The sequence below is a fragment of the Eschscholzia californica genome, unplaced genomic scaffold, assembly GCF_041429995.1.
Source record: "Eschscholzia californica isolate CP2 unplaced genomic scaffold, dmEscCali1.0.p SCAF_4, whole genome shotgun sequence".
Lineage (NCBI taxonomy): Eukaryota > Viridiplantae > Streptophyta > Magnoliopsida > Ranunculales > Papaveraceae > Eschscholzia > Eschscholzia californica.
Window position 1 is genome coordinate 51,987,232 of NW_028238461.1, and position 17,081 is coordinate 52,004,312.

At 34.3% G+C, this 17,081-nt stretch overlaps 2 protein-coding genes and 2 long non-coding RNA genes across 4 annotated transcripts; all 4 read left to right on the top strand.

Annotated features, from left to right (window-relative positions):
• The first annotated feature begins 3,753 nt into the window (after window positions 1-3,753).
• Window positions 3,754-4,822, top strand: LOC147545917 (uncharacterized). The gene has a single exon (XM_086636492.1). It carries the CDS (start codon window positions 4,039-4,041, stop codon window positions 4,756-4,758), a length of 720 nt encoding a protein of 239 aa, XP_086492618.1. The 5' UTR covers window positions 3,754-4,038; the 3' UTR covers window positions 4,759-4,822.
• A 2,776-nt stretch (window positions 4,823-7,598) lies between these two features.
• On the top strand, window positions 7,599-8,441 carry LOC147545918 (uncharacterized). The gene is made up of 2 exons (XR_015239644.1): window positions 7,599-7,716; window positions 7,900-8,441. It is a non-coding gene; the product is annotated as an uncharacterized LOC147545918 (long non-coding RNA).
• A 1,700-nt stretch (window positions 8,442-10,141) lies between these two features.
• Window positions 10,142-11,210, top strand: LOC147545919 (uncharacterized). The gene has a single exon (XM_086636581.1). It carries the CDS (start codon window positions 10,427-10,429, stop codon window positions 11,144-11,146), a length of 720 nt encoding a protein of 239 aa, XP_086492707.1. The 5' UTR covers window positions 10,142-10,426; the 3' UTR covers window positions 11,147-11,210.
• A 2,774-nt stretch (window positions 11,211-13,984) lies between these two features.
• Window positions 13,985-14,827, top strand: LOC147545920 (uncharacterized). Its single transcript, XR_015223504.1, has 2 exons — window positions 13,985-14,102; window positions 14,286-14,827. It is a non-coding gene; the product is annotated as an uncharacterized LOC147545920 (long non-coding RNA).
• The last annotated feature ends 2,254 nt before the right edge of the window (window positions 14,828-17,081 follow it).

The following is a 17,081-nucleotide window of genomic DNA, read 5'->3' on the forward strand; positions in this document are numbered from 1 at the left end:
AACGCGTATTAGTTTAGGCGTATGAAAGTGAATAATGAGTTTGAGGCCTTATTGAATAATAAATAACAAGTAAGATAATACATTTGAACTGAATTCCTTGTCTTGTTGATGCATTTAAACAATTTTAATATGAGATTGATAGATAAAGGTATATGACTTTTAGGGTTTTTGTTTTGTCTCACATGTTATTTTCCTTTTTTTCATCTTAAATAATAATTATAGTTGGATCTATTAAAACAATACTCAGTGTCAACAAGTGACTTAAAAAAATAAATGAAGTATATAATAATATAAAATTCATATTTATTGACATGTGAAACATATTTATCATTTTAGCTTTTGTTTTCTTTATCAATTTTTAGTTTCCATTCTCAATTTCTCATGAATATGATTCTCTCAATTTACACTCATAATAACAATAATAAAAGAGAATATTATTGAAAATAAAAATAATATTTATTGCTAAGATAATTTCAATTTTATTATGCAATAACAAATAAGATTAGATTAAGAATTTTCATATAAAAATAGTTTAAATTACCAACTATAATATTTTAATAATCCAAGTAAATCCACTAGCTCTTTCAACTTGCTTTTTTGATTAAAAACACACAATTATAACTTTACGTAGCAATGGCGGCCAATAATATGTATCTGTAAATATTTTGACTAGATTCAACTGATATCATTATTGATAAAGATAATTCTTTTTTGTTTGTCGATTAAGTAGTTGCGTGTACTTAGAACATCAAACTTATATAAATCAACAAGTTTGTAACCTAGTTTTTAGAATGTTTACATATGAAAATCAATGTTGACATGTTGTTCTTTACCTATTGCAACTATCAACGTACCAAATTCCAATTACTCAATTATCAACACACCAAATTCTAATATAATAACTTTCCTTTTTGTTTTGTGTTAATGTTTTATAGTATTAAGTTCAAAACTTTTGTTGGGACGCAACGAAATGGTCATCCAACTTGAAAAGTGAATACATATATCAATTTTGGTTCAATTCATCATACACCAATTGAACCAGCAACAAAATCGTCATCCAACTTGAAAAGTAAATATTTATTTATTTAGGTTCAATTCATCACACACCAATTAAACTGTTCCCATCCTATATCTTTAACTAGATTTTTTTATTTTCGTTGTTACAAGGAAGTACTACTACTTAGCTTGAAAAATAAGGTCGACGACAGGTTAAATATTGATATAAACAATGTAGAGAGAGAAATGGTTTGGTAATAGATACCGGCCACATGAGACTTGGGTGACATAGCAGACCCTTTTTTCTACCGCTAAATAACCTTCCAATTACGTAATAGTTATTGCAATTGATATTTGTTATCTCATGATTTATTGTGTGAGTTGACATGTCTGCCACATGCTAAGGTGATGTCACATTCTCAAAAAATTGAGGATTAGATTTTTAAAGAAAGAAGTTGGGTCATCAAAATACACGAGAACGCCACGGTCTATACGAACATAGAAGTAATCAAGTAGTCAAGTGGATGATTTTATAAGCGAAATTTTACTATCATATGTTTATATTTATGTGGTGACCAGGTTATCTGTATTGCTACTTAACAAAAAAAAAAAAGGTTATCTGTATTGCTTACTTTATTCTGGATCGATGTGGCTATTTTTTTTTTTTTTTTTTTTTGTTGAACTATTCTTTCATTAATAGGAATAAACGTTATTACAATATTTATCAACTAAAATACAAGGAATATTATGCCACATTTTGCTTCTATTTTTCTTTCTCCCCCATTTTGCTAGCTTGTCTGCATTTAAGTTGAGATCTCTTCTAGTGTATTTGAATTGCACTATATCAAATTCTCTTCTACTTTCTCGAATTCTTCGGATATGAATCAACGATTGCCAGTTGACAGAGTGTCTTTTATCATGGATGTTCTTGATGAGATTTAAGTTGTCACTTTCTATGATTATTGACTTATGATTTTGTTCTTTCGCCCAACATAGACCTTCTAAGATTGCTATTGCTTCACATTCTTCACTATTTCTTGCCCTCAATGTTTTCACTTGAGCTGCTATGAATTTTGCATCTGTATCATGTGCAATCAAGCTAATTCCCGAATTTGATAATACATTAGTGAAAGATGCATCAACATTAATTTTAATGAAAGGTATTGTTGGCGGTTGCCATTTCTCAGGAGATTTTTGATTGATTTTCGCCGGTTTTTTGTTGGTTTTTTGAAATGCCTTAATCATTCTAATGATGTTATCAAGATTATTTATTTCGTGCTGGAAGCAGTGGTCACATCTAACTTTCCATAATATCCAAAGGATGCTAGCAAAATGAATATCTTCATTAGTATAATAAGTTTGGTTATTATCTTGCCACGAGAAGATCCATTCCGAAATCGAAATAATATTTTCAGATATAATATTAAAATTAAACCAAACGTTTCTAGCTATAGCACAGTGTAATAGTGCATGTTCAATTGTTTCAGTATGCATACAATTTGGGCAAGTGAAGTTATTGTCAATGTATTTTCCTATTCTGTCTCTCACCGGGAGAGCTTTTGTACAAATTTTCCAGATGAAAATCTTTATTCTAGGAATAGTAGGAAGGTTCCAGATGAAATTCCAGTTCTGCGAGTTAGCTGAGGGGGTGATATTATTAGTGCTAATGTGATGGTACATCGATTTGACTGAAAAGTTACCTGATTTTGTGAGCTTCCATTTGAGTTGATCTTTACCTTCGCTGTTCACCGGGATAGCTTTGATCAAATTTTGCGTCGTGATATCAAAGTTGGCATTGAGAAGCTCATTGTTCCAGTTGTTGTTAGTAATGAGTTGGGCCACTTTGTTCAAACTGGATTGATTGTTGTTTTGCACTGGTTCGTTAACCTCGGGGATCCAGTTATCGTCCCAGATGTTGATATCTTCACCAGAGTGCACCTCCCAAGTGGTTAGGTCATCGATGAGATTGTAGTGTTTCCTGATCGTCTTCCAACTCCAAGAGTGATGGGGTTTAGCTGGGTCAGGTTTATCCGAATGGGGGAAATATTTCGCTTTAAGAAATTTAGCCCATACAGCTTCTGGCTCAGTTTTAAGCCTCCACGCAAGCTTGGAGAGCAGAGCGGTGTTGTCCAATTCAGGCAAGTGGATACCATTCTTCTTCTTAGTTACCAAGTACAATGTTTTTTTTCCATCTAATATTAACACTCTTAAAAATTAACCACAAATTAAGACCACACTGTTCAAAAAATGATGTTTTATGGTGGAAATGTAGGAATGAAGAAGATGATAGAGTAAAAATTTTACATAAACAAAACAACCATACATGAATGTGGTTGTTACTTGTTAAAAGAACAAGCCTTCTTTTGTTATTGAAATATAAAATACTTACCAATCAACAAATTTAAGTTGGACTAGTTATCACTTTTTTGGTCGAGATCGAAACATAAATACATATATTACCTTAAAAAGAAACTCCCTTGATAAAATATGAATATAACCGAAAAAATAATAGTGTCATGTTTTAATAGATAGATGCCGAAAAATGTTCTCACTTTTTGTCAAAATGAACCAAAATAACACCAACTTTTGTCGATCATTAGTGATGACTTATGTTTTTGTTATGTTATAATTAATATCTAATATTTCAGAACAATGGTTTAGACCCTTCAACTTATTGATAACTTATTTTTGCCTAATAAATAAGAAACATACCCCCATCAACTAGCTTGTTGACAATCAAGCTTTAGTAGAGTATAATAATGGGATGAGAGTTGAGTTTGGATATTATCCCTCAAAGTACAACTGCATCAATTCAATTTCACAGCCGGCATACATGACTACTATCCCCATATTTACACACTATTTGACCTTTTAATAGTTTAAACCACCATTTCTAATACTATATAACCAAGTCTTCTCCTCCCACCACAATATCCCCAAAACCCTAACCAAGTCTTCTCTCCTAAATCCAAAAACTCCCTTAATTTCTCTCTCCCTTTATCTCTGCAAGAGACATACAGACAACACAAAGAAGAAACAAAAATGGGAAATGCAATGACTCTATGTTTCCTCCATGAAAACATGAAACCATCATCATCTTCATCAGTAGTGAAGTTAGTATTTTGGGAAGGTAACACAACAACACTAAAAGGTAAAAGAATAGCTGGTGAAATCATGTTTCAATACCCAGACAAAATGATATGCAATTCAAACTCATTCTATATAGGTCAAACTATACAATCTTTATCGATAAGCGACGAATTAGTATCCGGACAAACCTATATCGTTCTACCCGTTGATCGTTTCGCTTATAAAGTCCTTTCTATCACTTCTCTTTCCTCCTTTGCTTCTTCTCCATCATCATCATCAACTAGTAATTCGAAAAGTTTACCTAAAGTCAACTATGGTAAATGTCCATTTCAATATGTCAAAGGTGAAGATGGAAGAATGTTGATTAAGGTTTTGCCTGAATTCATATTGAAATTGATCATCACAAAATCAACTAGTAGTGGTGGTGGAGATGGTGGTTGTGATAGTAGTGGTGGTGGTGGTGGTGACAGCTTTCTTTGTAGTACACCAGAATTGAGAAAACATTATGATATATTAGTTGGGTCTTCAAAAGAGAGAGTTTGGTCACCAAAATTAGAAACAATTACAGAATCTAACAAGACATCAAGGTTTTCACCATGCAGAATTTTAGCAAGCTTAGAAAGAAGATCATCATTAATTAGTGATAATAGATTTATAATCAAGGGAAATTAGTTAATTGTAGTTTAAATTAATTAAATTTCTTTTACTAATATATAATGAAATTTCTTTCTCTCTCTTTTTGTGAGTAAATTGAATTATTCTCATATTCATGAAAAATTGTACAAAAATATATATATATAAAAGAACATATATTTTATGTGATCTTCTATGATTAGTATGTGGTTGATGAGGAAGGAACAAAGTCAAATTTGAGTTCATGAAATCATGAATATTTCCATTAATGGAGTTCATGATGATTATGTTTGTCAATGGGTGTAATGATGGTGTTTTTTGAAAACTTTCAGATAGATTTTGGTCCAATACCAAAATAACATGTGGTAGTGACTTGGTCATATTATAGTGGCTACTCCTATTGATTAAGTGCTAGAGAGTTGACTCATATAAATGGTTTGAACTTCCAATCATAATTGTTTGTCTTGAATGCCAAAATTTTTGAGTGTTGAGAAACACTTAATTAACTCCTCAAAATGTAAAAGTTTTGAATTGGCTAACTACAAACTTAATTAACACTAATTCAGACATGTTTGAGTAGCCACTCTTGGGACACTAATTTATGACTAATTACTTACCATTGGCTTTCAAGGGAGAAATGTACACATTAGTCATTTGCACATGCAGTAGGCTTAGCACAATAGCTTAAAGTGACATACAACTACCATTAAACGGACCATGTTATAACAATTTCATAGATTTGTCAAACTAATCTTGGCATGATGCATGAGACCTAACTTTTTAATGGACACTGGAAGTTGTGTATTAAGGTCAAGATTGGTCATTTACAGGCCTGGAGAATTTTAGTATGAATGCAGTGATTTTAAGAGGATGTCAAGCGATTTCTCAAACTTTATTTGGACAGAAATGTTGATGGTCATTTTTCTGAACTTCCTAATATTTTTCTTCTAAAAACAACCATACCCTGTCTTTGTTGTCTATGCCAGTGTTAATGAATTTCCTCTGACGTTTGGAGAGATACACAAACAATTCATCTGTTACTTTTAAGTTTTAGATAAATAAAAACAACTATGAGTCACAAGTAAGAACTTTCAATTTTTTACCATTAAAAGAGCCATTATGTTGACGTGCCCCCAACTTCTTGTGAGAAAAATAAAACGCACTCTGACTAACACGAAATTTGTGATAGTAGAAGTTATAGTAGTAAAGATGAAAAATAAGATTACAAGATAAAAACAAACACTGAAATTTGTTTGTCCTCTCCTAAACTAATGAAGTTAGCATGAGGTCAACTGGGTCAAAGGAAATTGACCCAATAATCTTCATGGTCTCTAAAGGGGGTTACAGTGACCTCCATCCCTCACTGCATAAAATACCGGGAGTTAATTTTTGGCGCGAACATGTCGCGGCCCGGGAGTTCATTGTTCCCGTGATTTAGTTGGGAATTTTTATGCAGGTAGCGAGGGTGCGATTTTTTTAGGGTTATCGCCTAAAGAGGAAATCGAGAAACAGACTGATTTCTCATTCATGTGATCCTTTCTCAATTGATTTGTTTCATCCATTCCAGCATCTTGATGATCTAATCAATAAGGGTTTTCCTTTCTTGATGACCTAATTAAACCGTCACAACGTGAAGCTCCTTTACTTGTTTCGACCTAATCAAGAACGGCGGCTATATAGTAGGTAATTTTAATCAAGATCCTGAGTTTTTTGGTTCACTGATGCAATTTCTTCTTCTGCCGATTAATGCAATTTTTTGACCTCCTATATCAACAACAAAACCTAATGTGTTCTCTTTTGAAAGATCATTACTTTAAATCTATTTATATGTTCTCTTATATGAATCAATTAGACCCAAAATTAACCATTCAATGATCTTGTCTACGCTATCATTATATCTTCAAGCGAAACAATTAAGACTTGTCTTTTGATTTAGCTCCTTGAATTCCATACAACTTATATGCCCCAGTTTTTACTGGGTTTTCGGATAGCGGATATCATAAATTTGCTCTAATTCAAGGGTTTTGTATACCTTCATTAGGTATGCATTTGGATTGTTCTACTTGTTCTGACTTTTCATGTCTTTCTCCTTTATGGTATTGCATTTCGGACGGGGGCCTTTAGCCGCACCCTTGGATCACGTGCAGTTTTAAACCTATCACGTTGATTGTGAGAATGTATGTTTGTACCTTATATGTGTGGAGACTGGAGAGGACCTAGACATTGTGTATTTGGTTACTAGAGTACCCATTTCCAATGTGAGACTATTCTCACAATAAATGCCTTTCTGTACCTTTAGCTAATGTCAATACGAGGTTTTTGAATTCTGCTTCGTTAAAGCATATATAATTCTCAAGGGGGTGTCAACTTTTTTTCCTGTCCTGTTTCACCCTATGTTGATTAGTTAGGAACTTGAGACTTACAAAATTATTACCAAGTCCCAGTTTCTTGTATGGATTTCATTTGTTAGATGATGTAACGGCGGTACCTTCAACCGAAACATTTAATACTAATTCATTTTCAATCCACCACTTGAATTTGGTACTAAAACTTACGGGTGAGTTGAATATCTTGATAAGTTATCCCTTCATGCATTGCACCAGTTCTACCTTACATCCCCTCGTTTCTACTGGGATTTTGGAGGCCGAGCAAAGGGCTCCGTCTCCAGACTTTTACTTCGTTTAATGAAGCGCAACACTTTCTTTCCGCTAGTCTGAGTAAATAAATGTAAGCATGTGAGCATGTCTCCAGAGCTTTACCTTGTGACCGTTTAATTAGGTCTTCAAGAAATCCGTTGTGCAGGCATGCATACACTTATTTACTCAGAAGTGTCACTTATGCTACTACTACCTCTATGAACTCTCCTGTATTTTGATGCCGAGATTTACTGCCCTTGTGATCTTGAATCTTGATAATCTTCCTAAAGGTCTCAACAAGCGAAAGAGCTACAAATCTGATCTACCATATAAAATGACATCTTGGTCCGTCTTGGTGGAGGTATATATAAATTATCCATTCATTCTGTTGTCTACTTTTGGGGATTCCTGCCTTTCTTTTATGCAGATTGTCTCTTATGTTCCCATTTCTTCTACTGAATGATAGTCTCGAGAATGTTTTTCCCTACATTCGTACTTAAAGATTAGTTTTTGGTGGTTATACACTTGTACTACAAATGTGCAGATTTTGAGAAATCTGAGATTTTCATATCGGCCATTCCGCACTATACAAAAAACTTATTCTTAAGGGCAGGGCATGCAACCAAGTGCACGCCCGAACTGTTTCCTCCGATGAAAAACAGGGGAGACTCTCATTAGGAATTGCTTTTCTGCACATACCAAAATAAAGTGACTAGACCTTTGCCAACCCTTATAATGGGCCACCCGCTTTATGAGCAGTTATGTTTTCTTAAGCCCAATCCTTCATTGATGGATTAGATCGCCCCCAACTCCTAAGCTAGTCGTAGGTGTCTGTAAAACTCCTAAAAGTTTATATAGGTTCCTATAATTGGATGAAATCGTTCGGCCAGTTTGAGATAATTAGGATAAATTGGTTCAACCTACTCGGGTTTGTTCAATTAATCGTAACAGACCCTTTAAAGTAGTCCGGTGGTTGTATAATTGTATATGTCTATTTAGTTACAGTGACCTTCGGGATCATATGCTTTATTTCTGATGGGATGTAATTTATTTTTCAATGACCTTCAGAATCGTATGTTGAACTATTAGTCGGACTGATTATATTGATTTCAATATTTTTCTAGGTGAAGATCGAACGAAAAAAAGGGGATTTTTGATTAATTGACATAATATTAGATGGTATTGAAAGGTATTGTTGGCGGTTGCCATTTCTCAGGAGATTTTTGATTGATTTTCGCCGGTTTTTTGTTGGTTTTTTGAAATGCCTTAATCATTCTAATGATGTTATCAAGATTATTTATTTCGTGCTGGAAGCAGTGGTCACATCTAACTTTCCATAATATCCAAAGGATGCTAGCAAAATGAATATCTTCATTAGTATAATAAGTTTGGTTATTATCTTGCCACGAGAAGATCCATTCCGAAATCGAAATAATATTTTCAGATATAATATTAAAATTAAACCAAACGTTTCTAGCTATAGCACAGTGTAATAGTGCATGTTCAATTGTTTCAGTATGCATACAATTTGGGCAAGTGAAGTTATTGTCAATGTATTTTCCTATTCTGTCTCTCACCGGGAGAGCTTTTGTACAAATTTTCCAGATGAAAATCTTTATTCTAGGAATAGTAGGAAGGTTCCAGATGAAATTCCAGTTCTGCGAGTTAGCTGAGGGGGTGATATTATTAGTGCTAATGTGATGGTACATCGATTTGACTGAAAAGTTACCTGATTTTGTGAGCTTCCATTTGAGTTGATCTTTACCTTCGCTGTTCACCGGGATAGCTTTGATCAAATTTTGCGTCGTGATATCAAAGTTGGCATTGAGAAGCTCATTGTTCCAGTTGTTGTTAGTAATGAGTTGGGCCACTTTGTTCAAACTGGATTGATTGTTGTTTTGCACTGGTTCGTTAACCTCGGGGATCCAGTTATCGTCCCAGATGTTGATATCTTCACCAGAGTGCACCTCCCAAGTGGTTAGATCATCGATGAGATTGTAGTGTTTCCTGATCGTCTTCCAACTCCAAGAGTGATGGGGTTTAGCTGGGTCAGGTTTATCCGAATGGGGGAAATATTTCGCTTTAAGAAATTTAGCCCATACAGCTTCTGGCTCAGTTTTAAGCCTCCACGCAAGCTTGGAGAGCAGAGCGGTGTTGTCCAATTCAGGCAAGTGGATACCATTCTTCTTCTTAGTTACCAAGTACAATGTTTTTTTTCCATCTAATATTAACACTCTTAAAAATTAACCACAAATTAAGACCACACTGTTCAAAAAATGATGTTTTATGGTGGAAATGTAGGAATGAAGAAGATGATAGAGTAAAAATTTTACATAAACAAAACAACCATACATGAATGTGGTTGTTACTTGTTAAAAGAACAAGCCTTCTTTTGTTATTGAAATATAAAATACTTACCAATCAACAAATTTAAGTTGGACTAGTTATCACTTTTTTGGTCGAGATCGAAACATAAATACATATATTACCTTAAAAAGAAACTCCCTTGATAAAATATGAATATAACCGAAAAAATAATAGTGTCATGTTTTAATAGATAGATGCCGAAAAATGTTCTCACTTTTTGTCAAAATGAACCAAAATAACACCAACTTTTGTCGATCATTAGTGATGACTTATGTTTTTGTTATGTTATAATTAATATCTAATATTTCAGAACAATGGTTTAGACCCTTCAACTTATTGATAACTTATTTTTGCCTAATAAATAAGAAACATACCCCCATCAACTAGCTTGTTGACAATCAAGCTTTAGTAGAGTATAATAATGGGATGAGAGTTGAGTTTGGATATTATCCCTCAAAGTACAACTGCATCAATTCAATTTCACAGCCGGCATACATGACTACTATCCCCATATTTACACACTATTTGACCTTTTAATAGTTTAAACCACCATTTCTAATACTATATAACCAAGTCTTCTCCTCCCACCACAATATCCCCAAAACCCTAACCAAGTCTTCTCTCCTAAATCCAAAAACTCCCTTAATTTCTCTCTCCCTTTATCTCTGCAAGAGACATACAGACAACACAAAGAAGAAACAAAAATGGGAAATGCAATGACTCTATGTTTCCTCCATGAAAACATGAAACCATCATCATCTTCATCAGTAGTGAAGTTAGTATTTTGGGAAGGTAACACAACAACACTAAAAGGTAAAAGAATAGCTGGTGAAATCATGTTTCAATACCCAGACAAAATGATATGCAATTCAAACTCATTCTATATAGGTCAAACTATACAATCTTTATCGATAAGCGACGAATTAGTATCCGGACAAACCTATATCGTTCTACCCGTTGATCGTTTCGCTTATAAAGTCCTTTCTATCACTTCTCTTTCCTCCTTTGCTTCTTCTCCATCATCATCATCAACTAGTAATTCGAAAAGTTTACCTAAAGTCAACTATGGTAAATGTCCATTTCAATATGTCAAAGGTGAAGATGGAAGAATGTTGATTAAGGTTTTGCCTGAATTCATATTGAAATTGATCATCACAAAATCAACTAGTAGTGGTGGTGGAGATGGTGGTTGTGATAGTAGTGGTGGTGGTGGTGGTGACAGCTTTCTTTGTAGTACACCAGAATTGAGAAAACATTATGATATATTAGTTGGGTCTTCAAAAGAGAGAGTTTGGTCACCAAAATTAGAAACAATTACAGAATCTAACAAGACATCAAGGTTTTCACCATGCAGAATTTTAGCAAGCTTAGAAAGAAGATCATCATTAATTAGTGATAATAGATTTATAATCAAGGGAAATTAGTTAATTGTAGTTTAAATTAATTAAATTTCTTTTACTAATATATAATGAAATTTCTTTCTCTCTCTTTTTGTGAGGAAATTGAATTATTCTCATATTCATGAAAAATTGTACAAAAATATATATATAAAAGAACATATATTTTATGTGATCTTCTATGATTAGTATGTGGTTGATGAGGAAGGAACAAAGTCAAATTTGAGTTCATGAAATCATGAATATTTCCATTAATGGAGTTCATGATGATTATGTTTGTCAATGGGTGTAATGATGGTGTTTTTTGAAAACTTTCAGATAGATTTTGGTCCAATACCAAAATAACATGTGGTAGTGACTTGGTCATATTATAGTGGCTACTCCTATTGATTAAGTGCTAGAGAGTTGACTCATATAAATGGTTTGAACTTCCAATCATAATTGTTTGTCTTGAATGCCAAAATTTTTGAGTGTTGAGAAACACTTAATTAACTCCTCAAAATGTAAAAGTTTTGAATTGGCTAACTACAAACTTAATTAACACTAATTCAGACATGTTTGAGTAGCCACTCTTGGGACACTAATTTATGACTAATTACTTACCATTGGCTTTCAAGGGAGAAATGTACACATTAGTCATTTGCACATGCAGTAGGCTTAGCACAATAGCTTAAAGTGACATACAACTACCATTAAACGGACCATGTTATAACAATTTCATAGATTTGTCAAACTAATCTTGGCATGATGCATGAGACCTAACTTTTTAATGGACACTGGAAGTTGTGTATTAAGGTCAAGATTGGTCATTTACAGGCCTGGAGAATTTTAGTATGAATGCAGTGATTTTAAGAGGATGTCAAGCGATTTCTCAAACTTTATTTGGACAGAAATGTTGATGGTCATTTTTCTGAACTTCCTAATATTTTTCTTCTAAAAACAACCATACCCTGTCTTTGTTGTCTATGCCAGTGTTAATGAATTTCCTCTGACGTTTGGAGAGATACACAAACAATTCATCTGTTACTTTTAAGTTTTAGATAAATAAAAACAACTATGAGTCACAAGTAAGAACTTTCAATTTTTTACCATTAAAAGAGCCATTATGTTGACGTGCCCCCAACTTCTTGTGAGAAAAATAAAACGCACTCTGACTAACACGAAATTTGTGATAGTAGAAGTTATAGTAGTAAAGATGAAAAATAAGATTACAAGATAAAAACAAACACTGAAATTTGTTTGTCCTCTCCTAAACTAATGAAGTTAGCATGAGGTCAACTGGGTCAAAGGAAATTGACCCAATAATCTTCATGGTCTCTAAAGGGGGTTACAGTGACCTCCATCCCTCACTGCATAAAATACCGGGAGTTAATTTTTGGCGCGAACATGTCGCGGCCCGGGAGTTCATTGTTCCCGTGATTTAGTTGGGAATTTTTATGCAGGTAGCGAGGGTGCGATTTTTTTAGGGTTATCGCCTAAAGAGGAAATCGAGAAACAGACTGATTTCTCATTCATGTGATCCTTTCTCAATTGATTTGTTTCATCCATTCCAGCATCTTGATGATCTAATCAATAAGGGTTTTCCTTTCTTGATGACCTAATTAAACCGTCACAACGTGAAGCTCCTTTACTTGTTTCGACCTAATCAAGAACGGCGGCTATATAGTAGGTAATTTTAATCAAGATCCTGAGTTTTTTGGTTCACTGATGCAATTTCTTCTTCTGCCGATTAATGCAATTTTTTGACCTCCTATATCAACAACAAAACCTAATGTGTTCTCTTTTGAAAGATCATTACTTTAAATCTATTTATATGTTCTCTTATATGAATCAATTAGACCCAAAATTAACCATTCAATGATCTTGTCTACGCTATCATTATATCTTCAAGCGAAACAATTAAGACTTGTCTTTTGATTTAGCTCCTTGAATTCCATACAACTTATATGCCCCAGTTTTTACTGGGTTTTCGGATAGCGGATATCATAAATTTGCTCTAATTCAAGGGTTTTGTATACCTTCATTAGGTATGCATTTGGATTGTTCTACTTGTTCTGACTTTTCATGTCTTTCTCCTTTATGGTATTGCATTTCGGACGGGGGCCTTTAGCCGCACCCTTGGATCACGTGCAGTTTTAAACCTATCACGTTGATTGTGAGAATGTATGTTTGTACCTTATATGTGTGGAGACTGGAGAGGACCTAGACATTGTGTATTTGGTTACTAGAGTACCCATTTCCAATGTGAGACTATTCTCACAATAAATGCCTTTCTGTACCTTTAGCTAATGTCAATACGAGGTTTTTGAATTCTGCTTCGTTAAAGCATATATAATTCTCAAGGGGGTGTCAACTTTTTTTCCTGTCCTGTTTCACCCTATGTTGATTAGTTAGGAACTTGAGACTTACAAAATTATTACCAAGTCCCAGTTTCTTGTATGGATTTCATTTGTTAGATGATGTAACGGCGGTACCTTCAACCGAAACATTTAATACTAATTCATTTTCAATCCACCACTTGAATTTGGTACTAAAACTTACGGGTGAGTTGAATATCTTGATAAGTTATCCCTTCATGCATTGCACCAGTTCTACCTTACATCCCCTCGTTTCTACTGGGATTTTGGAGGCCGAGCAAAGGGCTCCGTCTCCAGACTTTTACTTCGTTTAATGAAGCGCAACACTTTCTTTCCGCTAGTCTGAGTAAATAAATGTAAGCATGTGAGCATGTCTCCAGAGCTTTACCTTGTGACCGTTTAATTAGGTCTTCAAGAAATCCGTTGTGCAGGCATGCATACACTTATTTACTCAGAAGTGTCACTTATGCTACTACTACCTCTATGAACTCTCCTGTATTTTGATGCCGAGATTTACTGCCCTTGTGATCTTGAATCTTGATAATCTTCCTAAAGGTCTCAACAAGCGAAAGAGCTACAAATCTGATCTACCATATAAAATGACATCTTGGTCCGTCTTGGTGGAGGTATATATAAATTATCCATTCATTCTGTTGTCTACTTTTGGGGATTCCTGCCTTTCTTTTATGCAGATTGTCTCTTATGTTCCCATTTCTTCTACTGAATGATAGTCTCGAGAATGTTTTTCCCTACATTCGTACTTAAAGATTAGTTTTTGGTGGTTATACACTTGTACTACAAATGTGCAGATTTTGAGAAATCTGAGATTTTCATATCGGCCATTCCGCACTATACAAAAAACTTATTCTTAAGGGCAGGGCATGCAACCAAGTGCACGCCCGAACTGTTTCCTCCGATGAAAAACAGGGGAGACTCTCATTAGGAATTGCTTTTCTGCACATACCAAAATAAAGTGACTAGACCTTTGCCAACCCTTATAATGGGCCACCCGCTTTATGAGCAGTTATGTTTTCTTAAGCCCAATCCTTCATTGATGGATTAGATCGCCCCCAACTCCTAAGCTAGTCGTAGGTGTCTGTAAAACTCCTAAAAGTTTATATAGGTTCCTATAATTGGATGAAATCGTTCGGCCAGTTTGAGATAATTAGGATAAATTGGTTCAACCTACTCGGGTTTGTTCAATTAATCGTAACAGACCCTTTAAAGTAGTCCGGTGGTTGTATAATTGTATATGTCTATTTAGTTACAGTGACCTTCGGGATCATATGCTTTATTTCTGATGGGATGTAATTTATTTTTCAATGACCTTCAGAATCGTATGTTGAACTATTAGTCGGACTGATTATATTGATTTCAATATTTTTCTAGGTGAAGATCGAACGAAAAATTATGGTTAATAGTGTGGTAGAAAATGGAAGATAAATCAAGAATAGACAATGATCCATACATACATATAAGGAGACAAGAATAATACTATAAGTTTATAAGGAGAGAGTCCAATAATTGTGAGAATGTGTATGTTTGTAGTCATCAGGGAGGGAAGGAGGAGGGGGGGAAAGCAGAGTACTAGCTAGTAATAAAGTTGGGCAGAGATTCTTCTGAGGAAAGAGTAAACAAGAGATATAAGATCTCATGGGGTGGAGGGTGTCTTTAATGAAAGATAATAAGTTTTTACTTTTAAAGTCTCAAGATAGTAGGGTTGGAAAATGGGTCCCATTTTCATGCTTCACACGGCTCGAGGGATCTCTCTCTTTCTTTTCTCTCTCTCTCTCTCAGAGTTGTTTTTGTTTGTTTTGTTTTTTTAACTTCAAGCAAAAAGAGAGGGATAGGGTTTAATCTATTAGTATAAAATGAGAGAAAAAAAATTAGTGGTAAAAGAGGCCCCATATTGTCCTAGAGACGCCAACGACTAATACACCAGTTGGTCAGTGCATATATTCTGCAATGCAGAGTTCTCAGATTCGATTTCATGGAAGTGCAAATCCATCGTGCTCATAACATCGTATCGGTCTTTTTGTAATGACATTTATTAAGACATGAAATTATACGAAACTCTTGTATCTTTCTTTCTTTGCAAAATACCCCTCTCGTTCGCCTTTTCACTTTAGTACTACTAGTGGTTTTTGTCTCTCCCTTCATCTCTCTTGGGTTTCAAGCTAAACTCAAAAAAATAGACATGGAGAAGGTGAGGGCGGTGTGGTGCAGTCAATGGTGCTGGTGGTAGCCTGGTAAGGATTGGGATAGTGTTGAAGCGAAGAAAAATATGTTGAGATACAATAGAAAGATAGAAGAAACAAAGTTTTGTTAATAAAACTTCAAATTATAATGTTAAATTGAGGTGAACTATTTTTTTTTTGTTGAAACAAATTGAGCCGAACTAGGTCAAATAATTTTTGTGGAAATCATTTGTCTTGGAAACCACTCTTTTTTTTTTTGATGAAATTCTTGGAAATCACTTTAAAATGTCCCCAAAACATCCCCATAAAGAAATAAGGAGAAGTGGGTGCCCTAGTTGGAGGAATATTTATTGGTTTATTTGTGTGAATAATTATTGTCTTTTCCTTTTGTTAAAAAAAGAAAATGAATTTTTTCAATTGAGTAGAAGAGAGACAGAGTAAAGCGTGAGATGGATCACGGACTGACCCTGACTCTGAGAGCGCCGCTTTCTTTTTCTTCACTCTTTTTGCTCCTCTCTCTCTCTCTCTCTCTGCTCCCCAAAACACAATATATCACCTCTCTCTCTCTCTCTCTCTCTCTCTCTCTCTCTCTCTCTCTCTCTCTCTCTCTCTCTCTCTCTCTCAACTCTATCTTCTGCCTGGATCATACAGTAGTACATACTTTCTTATCTTTTGGTTTAACTTTCTCTCTTTTTTCATTTACATTTTACTAACACATTATTTTGCCATGCCTTCCTCTTACATCATCCATAATTTAGGCACTATTTTCTTTTCGAAAGCAGTAGGATTGACTCCATTTCCACTCTCCAACTCGAGTGTGCCTTATTTCATCAAAAAAAAAATAACGCGAGTGTGCCTTAGAGTTTTAACAATGCTAAATGCTTATTCACTGGTGGCTTTAAACACATGTCGCATGTGAGCTTCGCTCTGATACTATGTTAAGTTTTGTAGTCGTCCAACTCATAACCAATTGACAACAATGGAGATGACCTATACATTATATTCTTAGTTGCTAGATAGCTCTTCTTCCATGTCAGACTATTCTCACACTAAATTCTCAATGTTCACGTACTCCGTCCATGGAGACATGTGTCACGTAATAACATTTTTTTTTGTCTAAGGTTTTATCAAAATTGCATTTGATAATGAAAACTCCTACACAAGATAGTTGTGTCAAATAAGGCTTACTCACATTTTTTTTTTTGTTGAAAGAGGCTATAAATGAAGTTTCAATTTCAAAAAAAAAGAAAAAAAAGAAGAAGAAAGAGGCTTACTCACATTGATTGGTGGTGTTGGATACCATTGATTTCTCACAATTTATATAATTTTTGTGTACATAATATTAACATATAAGCTTTCAAGACGAAACAAACATAAACTTAAATAGAAGAAGTGTCAAACAAGGCA

Bases quoted from the DNA above. Each gene is read 5' to 3' on its own strand.
- LOC147545917 (XM_086636492.1), top strand. From the start codon at position 4,039: ATGGGAAATGCAATGACTCTATGTTTCCTCCATGAAAACATGAAACCA.
- LOC147545919 (XM_086636581.1), top strand. From the start codon at position 10,427: ATGGGAAATGCAATGACTCTATGTTTCCTCCATGAAAACATGAAACCA.